Source organism: Anopheles maculipalpis, chromosome 3RL (genome assembly GCF_943734695.1).
Source record: "Anopheles maculipalpis chromosome 3RL, idAnoMacuDA_375_x, whole genome shotgun sequence".
Lineage (NCBI taxonomy): Eukaryota > Metazoa > Arthropoda > Insecta > Diptera > Culicidae > Anopheles > Anopheles maculipalpis.
In genome coordinates this window covers 21,959,909-21,974,179 of record NC_064872.1, presented here as the reverse complement: position 1 = coordinate 21,974,179, position 14,271 = coordinate 21,959,909, and the positions used below count along the sequence as shown (strand labels likewise).

Sequence of the window (14,271 nt, the reverse complement as noted above, 5' to 3'; positions counted from 1 at the left end):
AGCCCGGTCATGGAAGCGGATGAAGCGTTGGGCACCCCTGCATTGATTGTGCATTGTATTTGTGATTTCTTCGTGGATCTGTAAGGTCTAGTGGAGGGATGATATTACTGTGGTTTTTTTTTGATAGTATATGTAAGTTTTGCCGATAGGGAAGTAGATTTTAGCCGCGGGATGGGTTTGGGACGACACACTTTCACATAGCTAACTGTAAAGTATGGTTAGTAAGAGGTGGACGGTGTTGTGTGAGTATTTATGCAATTTAAGAAAGACGGACGTAAGAGCGAGAAGTAGTAACTGCAGGAGACATGCTTTGCTACACAAAGAAGCAAACCGGAACATATAGAAATAGACACATTCGGGGAGGGCGGCGTAAAAGCAGAAAGGCCCTAGACACTAGACTGATTGTACGTATGATGCAAACACACTCACACACACAAAAACACGCACAAAAGCGCTGGAAACGGAATCAAAGAAATCAAAGCTCTGATTGGTTTTTATTTACGTTAAATTTATCGTTAAATGTTAATACTTTTTTTTGTTGTTTAAATTGTTTAATTTAATTGGTTCCGTTAAATTAGAAGGCAGTTTTGTGCATTCGTGTTGATACGATAGTGGTTTATTTTTCCTGTTTCGTAGTTGCTTCCGTTTCGGTAGCCGCGTAGTCGTCGTAGTCGTTAACGAGCGAAAAAACGAGAGCTAGTCTCCTACACTAGCGGTTAGGTGTTTAGGTTTTCTATTATTTTATTTCCATACAAGAACGATCCTAAGAACGATTAAGATGTTTTCTTTTCCTTCGTACACTACTACCGGTCACGTATCGTTAAGGTGTGTGATCATCCATCTGGATGATGCAAAACTGGAATAAGAGTACGAAGGATAAGGAGAACCGATTCGTGAAGCGAGAAGAGTTCAGGGAAAATTATATTAATTTTTTGTTGAAACTCGAAACCCGCTTCATTCTAGAAAAAAGGCATTCAATTCTAACGTAAAACAAAATAATTCCAAAAGCGCACGCAAAGTGCAAATGAACGAATTTTTGTTTGTTGTTTTTCGAATTCTTCGATATCAATTTGGAAGTGGTTATGGCTGTAAAGGGTCTTACAAATGTACTACAGTGTAAGGGTGGCAGTAGAAGAAGGTAGTTGGATTCTCCGCTGACGAGAATTCTGCAAGGAAGTATAGCGTGCCTGTTCGATAGCTAGCCTGCTTCTTTCGCATCGTTGTTTGTGAGCTTTCCGTCGGGGGTTTACGTTAAGACTAAAATTATTTGTATTCACACCTACAATATTTACAAATATTTACACACAAACATAAGTACAAATAGGTTTTCTGCTTTTTGCTGTAGTTGCGTCGTTTGTAAGAGGCATGTTCGAATGTCCTTTGACGTCCGGAGTCAGCAAAATAGTCACACAGGACAAATAATGTATTTACCCTCTAGCTTAGCCCTGTCCTAAATGGCTGCTGTAGTTGGAAGAAACCAAGCAAATGCAGACAGCATCAGGAGGGCGACAAACAGAGATCAGTCCAAAAATACCAAAATGATTCATGCGTCGTTGTTGTCGTGTTGTGTACGATGCATGTTAAAAATCCTATCAAGTGCAACGAATGCTTCACTCGCTGGCTTCTGAGATAGAATGGGGATTTTGTTATTTTCTGTGGAGAACGGAACAACCATTTGAGGAGGAGGACTCGCGCTTCGTTCGTTCGTGGGTGTCTGGCGTCCGAAAAAAGACCATTCGGTGCGCTGATTGGTTGGACGGCTGAAACACTTTTTGCGTTGTTGTGACGAAAGGAAAAGCAAAATGAACGCACATAATTAGTGTTGTTTTAAAAATAAGATCAGGGGTCATCCGCGATCAACAGTGTCAACAAAACTCAATTGATTTACTCTGGGGCAGGCATGAACTTTCGCCCGTCACAATGCGGCACAGTAAACAACCTGAACAGGCAGTTAGTATTTACCAAAAAATTATAAATGATGTGCCAAAAATCTATCTGACATGAAACAACAAGCCTCTCAGTTTTGTTTTCGACCTACCCTAATGCGGTTTTGGGGAGGAAATCTTTGCATTACATGGTGTAATTTCTGTCCTCACTTAAGGGCGAACGAACGAACAACGACCTCTCGATGGCTGGCAACCAGTCGAAATTGGCCACTCGCCAGCACAAGATCTGAACCATATGATAATGGCGCGCTCAAAGAATATGAGGATGATGTAACAATACAATAATTACCGAATTCTCTAGCAGCGAACGTCTTAATACTGTAGAGTACAAGCTTCACGAGCCATAATCACTATCATTTAATTTGTTTTATTTTTTGTTTTGCTGTAACCTTTACGTACAACATTGTGTGCGCATATTAAAATCCCCGCCCGGGGTGCTCTCACGGTGCAAAACTTTCAAAGAACACCCAAGTACTGCATGAAACGTTCGCTTTCCGTTTGTAGCGAAAGACACGCTTATCCTCGCCAAAGGGTGAGAAATCAGTCAATGAGATATGAGTCCCTGTGAAACGCAAGTTAACCTGATAAACAGCATAAACTGAAATGCAAACATGATATATCCCAACCAACGAAAAAAAAAAATGCTTATGTAAATGATTTACATCATACAGTAATTCGAAGCCAAGTGAGAGAGGAATGAGTAAGATGATGAAACAACTCACTGGAGAAGAGCTACACATATTTAGAAAAGTCCCTTGCAAAACATTGGAGGAAGAATAATTGTTGCTTTACATTGGAAGTGAGAGCCTTCGATCGGGTAATCGTTTACGTTTATCGATATAATATCTCTATACATACACCTATATATATACAACCCTAATATTGCATATACCGTATACAAAAACCAAGCATTATTGTAGTAAGTACATATTTGAAGCTAAACAATAGTAGCTTAGCAGAGGAAAATCGAAAACAAAACAAAAATTGAACGCACGAAACAAAACAAGGAGGAAAGAACTAGGGAAGAGGAGAAATAAGTGTTTATAGAAACATGATGTTATTTTGTTTTCTATAGTTTTTTTTTATTGAAATGAATTACTATATACATATGAATAAAGTTAATCCAAAATAATAAGTGCTTTGATGGTTGATAGTTAGTTTAATGAAAGAAATAATTCAACCTGCTATATGCCTTTGGGTGGACCGGTGGTAGAGGCGGCTAAGGTGCCCGTGTTTCCATCCGGACCGTTCCCCAATAGTGATTAGCAAGTCTAGTAAGTCAATAGGTTGCCGGCGTGACCTAGAAGGTCTTAAAACCCAAGCAGAAGATGTGCCTTTGGTCTTGTCATATGGTGTAATTGGTCAAGAGAGTTGTTGGCGTGCAAAGTGAACTCAAAACTAGCAAAAGGCAACAGTAGGTAGAGTAGCTTGAGCCGAGAACTTGGGGAAGCCATATGATAATAATTATATCTATTATAGGTAGTATCTCTCGAAGAAAGTTTTAGTCAGAAATAATATTGCTGAGGCATTAGCTAGAACACCTTGTGGATAGAATTTTTGGTATCACCTATCCCATGTAGATAGTGGGGAGATAAACTAGCAATGAGTAACGCCAATAGTATTGCTCCCTGACACTACACGTTTCTAGATAGTTGGAAACCCGAAACCGTTGATCAGAATACAAGGCGACGTAATACTAGTTCTTTTAGAATGCTCACCAAGCTCATTGAGCTAGTTAGAAGGATGACAACGAGACATGCTGATGAAGATGGGTCGAGTATTCTCAAGAAACCCTTCACAATCGCCATTCCAACCTAGAATTACAGTGAACTGTCCAAGATTCGGAAGGGAAATCTTCGGATATTTTCTTCTATATGGTTATTTACATCCAGGAATACACCGGTGGCATAACTAGTGATAATGGATAGGTTATCTTCTCTAGAATCTAGGGTCAAAAGTCAAAACACCGACACGAAATAGGCGAGCGTTCCATGTAAAGAAAATGTTTCCACTCAAAAACATCTCAGAATATTCAGTTCAGTTCAGTTCAGAAGGATTATTGCCCCTGACGGGGAAACTAGGAAGTATGCAATGATTACTTTTTTGTGTTGCCAATTAGACACACTACACTACAACCGGCTAATCATGTCATGAGAATGACACTAGGGGGCCAAAATTGACGTCCAGTGCTAGTCGTTGATACGATCCCCAGAAAAAGGAACAATAGCAGAGCTTTGTGGACTTCTACAGCATGCAGGAGGATTTCGGATCTAAACGAGCGCTCTTGAAACGAAAACAAAACCAAAACAGTATTTGAAAGTTTGTTCCATTTTATTGCTAGAATTCGTTTTTGAATTTTGGACTTTGATATGGACTTCGCAAATGGGCGAAGCAGAAAATTGGCGATGATCGATCGAGCGGACGAAAAAGAACCTAAAGAACATAAGAATTACGCTTTTTCTTTAAAACTTGAACAACTATAATTACACCATCAGCAGCTATTCTGCTTACATCCTGCAGGAAAAAGGGTTGGTAATGAACCAATAATGCCTGTTGTTTAGAGCTTGCGTGGTTAGAACAGAATGTAACAGAATCGAATGAATTTCGTAATGGAGAGATCGTTATGAACAGCTTCTTTTCCTACATTTGCTTTATTTACGTACTGGGGTTCGTTTTCTGTTTCTTTTTGTAGATTGTAGATATCGACTATTGGAGCATAGGAGACATGGAAAAATGAAATGGGGGGAAAGTTTTAAATATTTTTTATTGATCGAATTTCCTCTAGTCATCGATTGTGTTCTAGCATTTCAAGTTCAATTATTGTATTGTATTTTGATGGTAGTGCCGCTTGTGTCTGTAGGGCCGGCAGTCATCATTTTTGTTCACATCTTGTTCTGTTGGCAATAATTACATTCTATTTCTGTTTTCACTTTATAAGATTTTGGTAGTGTTGCTCCATTTTGCTAGGATCTTGTGTTTTTGTGTGTGTGTTTTTTTCCTATAATGATCAAGCTCGGAAGTTTTAATGAACTATTTTATGTGTTATCATCAGCTTTCGTTCAACAACATACCCCATTCTGTTTCACTGATTGTATTCTGTACCATTGTCATTGTTGTTTTTGTCTTTTCCTCTTGAATATGTATGGTAGTTAGTGTTGTTCATTTATGCCACAAGCTGGGTACAGATGTGTGGTGTCGGTGTTATGTTTCTATAAGCATAAAACCGAAACGACCAAGTTATTAAAGGAAATAAAATAAGATTGTTTTTGCTTTTGCCTTACAATAAATCTTCTGCTTCTTCTCTTTTGTCGTGATCGATGTTTTAGCAATTGGACCCATCAAAATAAAACCATTTATTGTGGGCTGTCTTCTAGTCGGTATCGGTATATAGGTTACTCTTATGCCGGTATGTGTCTTAATTGAGCAGTTAAGTATTTTCCTGTTTGTTTTGTGTTAAGTGTTTCTACTTCCTCTAGTAATGGGTTATTTTTCTTCAATTTTAGCTGTTTTTTTTTGGAAACAGGAGAGATTTTTGTGTTTCGCTCTCTACAAGTACCCCTCGGAAAATCATTCATTCTGGGTTTCCTTTTTTTGCGTGTGAACGTATTAACTTCTAAAAAGGTATTGTGATTATTAGGGACGGTTCTGAAATAGTTCTATCAACGGTTACAGCAATTTTCTAACCCCTGTCTGCAGTGCTTGCCGACGCCGGTTCGAACTGCTCGAATTTGCTGGTTTTGATGCGATCTCTCTTTGTACAGTGTGTCGCGAATAGTTTTCCCTTCCTCTAGGGGAAGCCTCTGTGCTAGGGATGATCAATAGGGAAGCAAAGTGTGCAAAGTGAGTATGGAAAAGTAATAGATAACAAGAGAAGTTTGTGTGTTTTCGAGATAGAAAAAAAAAGGATAAAAAGAAGTAGAAAAAGCGTTCTGCTAGAGATAAAAAGCTTGCCATTAGTAACTCGACTAGTAAGTAAAGATTAATGAAGAAAATGTTAATGTTCAGTAAGTTAAGTCATAGGTTCGAACACTCGTTTTGTTTTGGCCTCAACACATGTACAGGTTTCGAGCAAGGTGGAATAATAATTATTACGATTTTATCTCTCTCTCTCTCTCTCTCTCTCTCTCTCTCTCTCTCTCTGTTGTCCATGGAACGAAAAAAGTTAGATTTTTTTCTCTCAATTTTGCTAGTTTCTTACATTACTACAGTCGTGACGTTACATCCTTTCTTAGCTATTCTCTGTTTCTCTCTCTGTGTTTATAGCTGTTTCCTATTTAATAAGCTTCTTTTACATCAACGCACAATTACCGTCGGCGAAGATCCTCCTCGTGGAAGAAATGTCACCCTTGTCGTTTAAAATAATTGTATGAATGTGTTGTGTTTGTATACATAGCCTAATACTATTCGTTTTCTTTTGCTCTTTTTATCCTTCGAACCAGTCCACATTACCGCGCAGGAGATGAGAGTTGGCCCATCAATGAATTTTCTTACTTTTAGTTAGAAAACTGTATAGCTTCGCACTGCATCCTCCTGATGTTTCGGCGATCCACGTGTACTGAGCTCGTTTATGCTAGCGGGTTCATTTCTTCATTGTCGCTCACTATCCCTAGTGCAATTGAACCATGTGTGGAATTGAGTCGAGTTTGTGTCCTAAACAAAAATATACTTCCACTTTGCCGGTCTAGCCACTAAAAGAGAGGGTGACACAGTGTGTTATTATTAACTTTATGGTTTAAATACTGATTTGATCATGATTGACGTTTGTTTTTAGTTCCTTTGGTTTACATTTCGCGCCTGTATTTCGCGGGTTTCCTGGGGGAGGGTCGGGTTTTTCTTCCTGTCCACGTCCACGCTGCCTAATTCTGATCAAGGGAGAACACTGCGCGTGTTAAGGAATGTTGATACAGCGCATTAAAGAGGAGATAGTTTTTGGGGTTTTATTGGAGAAGAATTTGCGTGTTACGTTAGACCTATTATTTTTCCTACTGAAGAAGATGCAAGAAGGAAACGTTTTGTCTAATATGTACGCACGGAAAGTATTCTATCCCTGTTTCATTCATTGTATTTCGGAGGTTGTAAAATGTCATACTTTTACTCTTGAAGTTGACTACGCTACAAAAGACGTTTGCGAATCTATTGCGAAAGTTTCGTACTAACTTTCGTAGTACCTGTGCTATCGTATAATCATTGCGGGAAGGTGCCCAGAGCTCACACTTCCCTTGAGAAATTTGTTTGTTTGTCCTAAGAATGGCTTAAAATCGAATCTCAACGGTTGACTAGAGCGCGAATTCGGCAACTACTACTACTGCAACCTGTTCTCGGTTTATGCTGTCTCTCTAAGTAGATTGAGAAGGGGAAAACAACTTGTTTACTCTATCAAATTTGGAATCATTCGGTTCGATTTTGCTTTGTTCGATTTTTGGAAAAATGTGGTAATAAAATTGTAACATTCTCTTTCTCTAAATGTTGCTATTAAAAAGACCTGTTTTGAAGTTTATCCTCTTATTTTCTCTCTTTCTCTCATCATCAGCTTAAAGCTGTATCGGTACGCTCCTTCACAGCAGTATCTCGGCCTGAACAGAATCGCCGAAGTCATCGGAAAAGCGGCTTGCGCACCCGACCGTGCCCAGATATTATCACAACATTTGTTCCGAATCTGTCGGTGAGATCGGTGACAGCTCCATACCATCCAGCAGCGGTGTTTTCTCCTCGTTACCGCTACCGAACTCATCGCTACCGGCAGCATCGTCCAGATACTGACGAACGTCCCTTGGTGCGTGCTTGTGCCGGGTGTGATCGATGCTCGCGTTGGCGGATCCTCCCGGACGTTGTGGGACCGGTGACTTGAGCAGGGAAGTGTCAGTCGTGCTAACGCTGGTAGCATCCTCGCTGGCCGTATCGGAAGCATCCGACGTGCAGGTTACGTCCGACGAGAGTGGTTTGGCTTCCAACTCTAGCGTTGCGCCCTCACCGGTAGAGGATGAAGAAGCGGCACTGGCTGCACTACGGCAAGGGCTAGCGGGACTGTTGGAGCGCCCGGTTGCTGCGCGGAGTGAAGCTTCGGAGGAGAAGTCTTCGATGGACACACTGTCCAGGATTGTGCTGTGCTTGAACCTTGCCAACGAGAACAGTTGCTGGCGGTCGGTTCGGTTCGGGCGCATACGGCTCATGGAGGTGAGCGAGGCGGCCGGTGAGGAGACGGACGTTGTAGACGTCACGGAGGATGTACAGGAGGGACTACCGGGCGGTAGTGGTTCCGGGGTGAGTATGAACCGATCACAACTCATCTCACCAATGCTACCGGTCTCGGTTGTTGGGAGATCTTGGGAACCGTGACTTCTTAGCATACGTTCCACCTCGGAATGTGGACCGCCGGAAAAGCTGGACACCGAGCGGAACTGGTGAGCGTGGTGTTGTTGTAGCTGTTGCTGCTGCTGGTGAGAGTGTCCACCGGGAACACAGTTAAAGGATGTTTCAAACAGACACTCATTTGATTTGATCAAATTGCTGCGCCATTGAAGACCACGCTCTCGAGCCGTCGGTACGATCGTGTGCAGATTTTGGTAGGACAAATGGTTCTTGCGTGATGGAGACACTGGCGATGGTGCATGCTTTGGCGACGGTGTTGACGGTGGGGCCAGCATTGGCGGTAGTGACAGCTGCGGTTGTAGCTGTCCTGTCGACCGTGGGTGAGGTGGTTGCGAGCGCGATGTATCGATCGGCATGAAAGCTGAATCGATGCGACGCTCCTCCTCAAACGAGCGGAAAATCTTACGGCTCGTGTTTTTGATTGACTTGCGCGTAGAGTTGTACGACATGTCCTCGAACGATGACACGCGATACTTCTGCGAGAAGACCTCAGTAGTGGCACACTTGCGCAGCGGGGACAGTGTGTAACACAGCGATGAGTTCGTCGTAGAGGACGAATGATTGTTGATGACGAGTTTGGGCGGTTCCAGGAACCTCGAGCGACTCGGCGAAATGTCTCGGGAAGCGATCGATGGTTCCGTCCGCGAGCTACTGACAGCGCACGGTCCGGGCGATGTGTTGTAGCCCGAAGTTTGCGGTAACACCTGCGACTGCGTATGGTGATGATAGTCGTGGCAGGGTGAGGATCCGGTAGAATCGATGTACTTCATGTTGGCAATCGTAGTCGCCAGGTTGTCGGAGGTGCTGGCCAACCCCTGCTCAATCAGCAGATCCTCCACGCCCTCGTCGATCGGGGAGTTCATGGAGGCGAAGCTGCTAAGCTTAAAGCTGGACGCCCTGGACGATTCGCCGTCCGTCATGGAACCGAACGCGGAGTCTTGCGACGGGTTGCTGAGCCCGAGTATCATGCCGCGCCGGCTGTACTCCATGCGGCGCGACTTGGAGTTCTTGTACGCGGAGGACGGGTTGAGACTGACGGCACCCGATCCGCCCGAACCGCCCGCCACCGCACCCACCGAAGAGCCCGTGGCCGAGGACGATGTGCCGGCCCCTTGCGCTTCTTCGATCGAATCTATACGAATGATTGTGTTGTTGTTACTATTGCTGTTGTCGTCCGAGTGGACATTATTGTCACAGTAATGTATCGGCGAGCTCAGTGGATCGTAATGGCATGGATCGTCGATGCGGGCTGACGCTATAACTATTTCATCTAACAGATCTTCAGAATCACTACTAGACAGATCGGAGGATTCTACATCACTATAAAGAAAAAAGACGGAATTCGATACGGACACGGGACATGGGAGAGCAAGGAAGGAGCAGGAGCAGGAGGATGTCCATCGGACATCGAGTGGGTGTAGAAGGACATGGAAAGGACCGTACGGGACGATATAGATAAATCCACACGAACAACGTACAATGCCACACAAGAGAAACACAGTAGTCACACATCAAATGTTTGTAGGTGCCAGCCATCCGGATAGAACCTGGCCTAGTTGTATGCATGAACAGCTGTGCATGTGTGTTTGGAGTTGTGTAGATGTATGTGTTGTATGTGCTAGAACCAAAAAACCAAACAAGTGAAGTAGGTGGCATCAAATGAAAGCAAACTACAAGATAAAAAAGCTGTACATGGCGCGGGCTATGGTAGAATGATGGATGAACAGCTACTAATCTTCCCGCAACTTCTTACAGAATCGATACACTCTACTGAACTGAACTAGTATTCTGAGCTACCAGATTAATACGAAATGAACCGAACGTGTGGTTGATGTACAAAAACGTAATCAAGCTATGGGAATGTACATATCTATGTCCGGACATTATTGGGCGTTCATCGATATGCGTAGGATGGCAGAAAATATGAAGCTACATAGCAATAACATCAGCACCGATATGAGAACTTCGTTTCATTCTCATTAAGCAGTGACCCTAGAGCGAGGGAGAAAATGTTCCAATCGGGTATACTAGCTAACGATGATACAAGTAGTAATATCGATGAGGACAACAGGTTCAGCTGAAATTGATTTATATCTCCCCGGCCCCCAACGTACAGCCTACGCATTGTGCGGGGTTACCTTGCGATAATGGAGCAAAATATGATAACGTTGGTCGCTTTTGTACACTCAGGTGGACCACACACACACGGGCCAAGAAACGGCGAATGACGATAACGAGCACGATAGCGAAATATCTATGCCAAGGACAACCGACACCTGGGGGGGAGTAGAAGCACTTGTAACCGAAATTGTACTGATTAACTTTCGCTCGACACGCTCGGCACGGAAATGGGATGATATCTATACCCGGTTTGGGCGATTGTGGGCAGTAGCTACAGTGGGTAACATAATAAATGGAACTATTTGTGAGCAAGTTCCAGGAAGCTGTAGGGTTGTGTAGCCTTTTAACCGCATGAGAAGATGAGGCCAAGCCCGTTAAGAAGTAATTAGTGGACGTGTTTTGGGTGATTTGGACGAGTCATTCGAAGCTATATAAAGAGGGATACAAACGCTGGCGACTAGCTCTAGTGCCGATGATTGGAGTTTAGGTATGCTAGCTTTATTAAGGTCCATAATAAAGCAACTTAATAAGGAGAATTTTGAATGGTACAAATTGCATAACTTTAGGCGTTTTACTTCATAAAAATACGACTAAATGTATGCAACAAGCCATACAAAATTACTTTATTGTAAGCTTGTTTATGCGTCTTAACAAGGCAGTAATCAAGGGAGTTCTCTTATGTATTAGCTTCAAGAGTAAGGAGAAGATTATAACCGGATCTAGATAATTTGTCTCAATGTTCCGCTTACCTAAACCAAATGTTGCTCGAAGAAGATGTTTTGGGATGAATACCAGACGTTGCTCTCGACAAAAAGGGCAATGAATTCTTATCTTACTACAATCACACACAGACATTCAGACACACAATTACGTTAACCCACTAGAACTTGATGACGGAGCACACGACACTCGCGTGCCTTTTTTTGTTCATGTTTGGTATAGGAAGTTTGGCGTTGTTTTTCCTCGCTTGCAACAACGCGTCTTGGATCTTGCCAGCTAGTCCCGGCTGGACCATTTGTTATGTAGGTTATGCTCGTTCTAAGCGACCCCCGGGAGTGTGAAAGCCAAGCAACAGCTGGCATCGTTGTTGTCCATGTTTGGTGGATGTGGTGGATGTGGCTAGTATCGATGCGTCAGCGTGGTTTGCAAAAACACGCAAAGGGGCTTACCCCATTCGATTGCTTCCTCCACAAACACCATCAGGTGAGGCGCCGAGCGTGATGAAGCATTTTTTTTTTCGAGGGAGAAGAAAATAATCAAAAAGTACAGGAAGAAACGTCTCCACCAATCACCAGACCACCGGTGAATTGGAAAAGGCTCGGGGAGGATAGCTTCGTTAGGCCAAACGAAACTCGAACTCATCGTAATGAACTTGATGGTAATAGCTGGCGTGTGTGTGTGTTTTGCCGTCATCGGATCGATCATCGATGATACCGGCCGAGGATGAATGGGAACCGATCCCAGCATGCGAGAAGAAGTTGTTGTAGTATAGTGGTTGATGCCCGCGAAGAACCCACCGCACGGTGCCGACGTATGCAATGACGAATGGGACGTGTGGAAAATAATAATAATATAGAAACAACATAACAAATACGAAACCGAAGTACACAACACAACTCATGATGTTTACATAAATCGTCCTGTTGGAAAAAGGACGACGAAGTCTTCGAATGGGTGGAGGCGTGATATGATATTGGGATGATGAATGTGATGAGTCATGAGAAAAGAAGAACGCACAGATTTCCCAACACTTTTTGCCAACGCCAAAACGGTTGTCAATTGGGTGGCTGACGGATGGATTTTATTTGTATCGGTTTTTTGTTTGTTGCTGGCGGAACTGATTTATTTATGAAACGATAGACGGTGACCGATTTGTGTTGGGGACGAGTCTAGAGAGCACGCGTCTGTACAGTCGTAAGCGAAATGTGAAACTTCTAAAAAACTGCTATTGAAATCTGTCTTACTTATCTAGAGTGTTTAAAAATGGAAGCAAACCTTACTCTTTCTAGAAAAGGAAAGGAAAAAAACATTGATACAAGTACAACAGTTAACGAGAGTTGCAAAACGTAAGCGTAAAGAGACAAAGAGAAACTAATGGTGAAGAAAAATAAAGGACGAAAACTGCACGCTTCTTGCCGATTTCATGCCGATGTTATGCCATGTGGACTTTGGAAGAGTGTGTGTGGTGTGTTTTGCGTGTTGCTGAAACAGGAAGAAAACGAGTAAACAGAAGAGAAAGCCGTACGAAGCGCTTGTCTTGCGGTGAAGAGTCGCCCATGACGTGGCGACACGTGCGCTAATTACCTTTCGGGCGAGCCAAACAACTTCTATTCTACGCGTGTGAGAGCTGAGCATGAGCAGCATGGTTTGTGAAGAAAGTATAGCTGTGTATGGGTGTGACTGTTTAAGAATGTATGTTTGAAAAAAAAAGTCAATTGAGAAAAATCCTACTGTACCATTCCGCAAACACTACTGATGCATCTGGTCTCGTAAAGTACAACGGGAATGCCATTTCTTAAATGTTGTTCGAAGAAACCAATAATTTGTCACAAAGATTGCATACATGTAGGCGTCTACAAACCGAATTAAAGATCAAATCACCTAAAAGTATACTAACTGCACGACAAAACGTTCATTTTTAACAGTGCTTTGAACCACATCATCGGATGTGAACACTCCCAATAGATTTGCAACAAAATGAAACCATAAAATGTGAAAAATGGCTCAAATTCGAACGCAAAAAGCACGCAACCGAACGAGAAGAAAAAACAAGCGTCCAGTGTGCGTGAGTGTGTGTGTGTTTGTATATGGGTGTGAGAAGCGGGAAATTGTTCCGGATCAACTTCGTCCTGGCTTGTGGGGGCTCGCGTGTGTTTGTGGATTGTATGTGTGGTTTACGTTTTATCGTTTTTATTTTACTTACTGTCGTTCACATCATGGAAGGACGAAAACGGAGTACGTATTCGGCGAACTGTTCCAGCTGGCGTTAAGGTAAGGGTATGCAGTGTAAGGGAAAAGAGTGTGGTATGGAGGGGACCGGTTTTTTTTTGTTTAGTAATGGGTTGCGAACCGGTGCGAAAGACTATACGGATGAAAAAATCACTCCTGGTAGAAGTTTAACCTTAGCGAATATCGGGTTCGTCTTCAAAACAAGAGAATTTATTTTACTTACGAGCTTGATTCATTTTAGGAAAAAAAGTAGACGTCTATGTATTTCATATTGTAGTTAAAATGGAGCTTTACTATACGTTAATAAGCACACAGAGATAACGAACTAACTTAAGAGTAATAGAAGCGTTTATAGCACATTTATAGCTTCTGATTAGTAGCGCTCTTTACGTTAATCACTATCGTCTACGCATCTTATTTGAACGTGGATGACGAATAACGTGGAAAAATTCCGTACAGGAATGACACAACATGTCAGTTGCTTATATTCACGACCAAATGGGGTAAGATTCACATCGTTTTCTGCTTGCTTTAAGTCAAAGGATTCGATCGGTGTATAAGGAAGAAGTGTGTGTTTTGTGTTTTGTTGGAGAAGATTGTAGTAGTAGTAGAAGTAGTTGTTGTTGTTGATAGGCGGTTGTGTTTTGTTGGCATAACATCGGATGATAAAGACATACAACAGTTGAAATATTAGATTTTGCATCACAGCACTTTGCTGATGATTCATACAAGAAAGAGAAAAATTAATAAAAAATAAAAACTGGCAACAAATGAAGCATATGAATCAGAAGAATGAAGTGTAAAAAATTGTACACGATTGAAACAGATGCATTCTCTGCAGAATTGCTCGATATTCTGCTTGTGCTTGATTGCGCCTGAAGCGATG

At 42.4% G+C, this 14,271-nt stretch overlaps 2 protein-coding genes across 2 annotated transcripts in view; both read right to left on the bottom strand.

The window, feature by feature from the left end:
* The window catches only part of LOC126565552 (troponin C), a 400,267-nt gene that overhangs the window by 336,703 nt on the left and 49,293 nt on the right, over positions 1-14,271 (bottom strand). The gene's annotated exons all lie outside the window — the stretch shown is intronic.
* LOC126563952 (uncharacterized) overlaps positions 7,488-14,271 on the bottom strand; it is a 37,718-nt gene continuing 30,934 nt past the window's right edge. The window contains 1 exon segment of the mRNA XM_050220819.1: positions 7,488-9,635. Coding sequence (XP_050076776.1) covers positions 7,583-9,635 — 2,053 coding nt within the window. The 3' untranslated portion in view covers positions 7,488-7,582.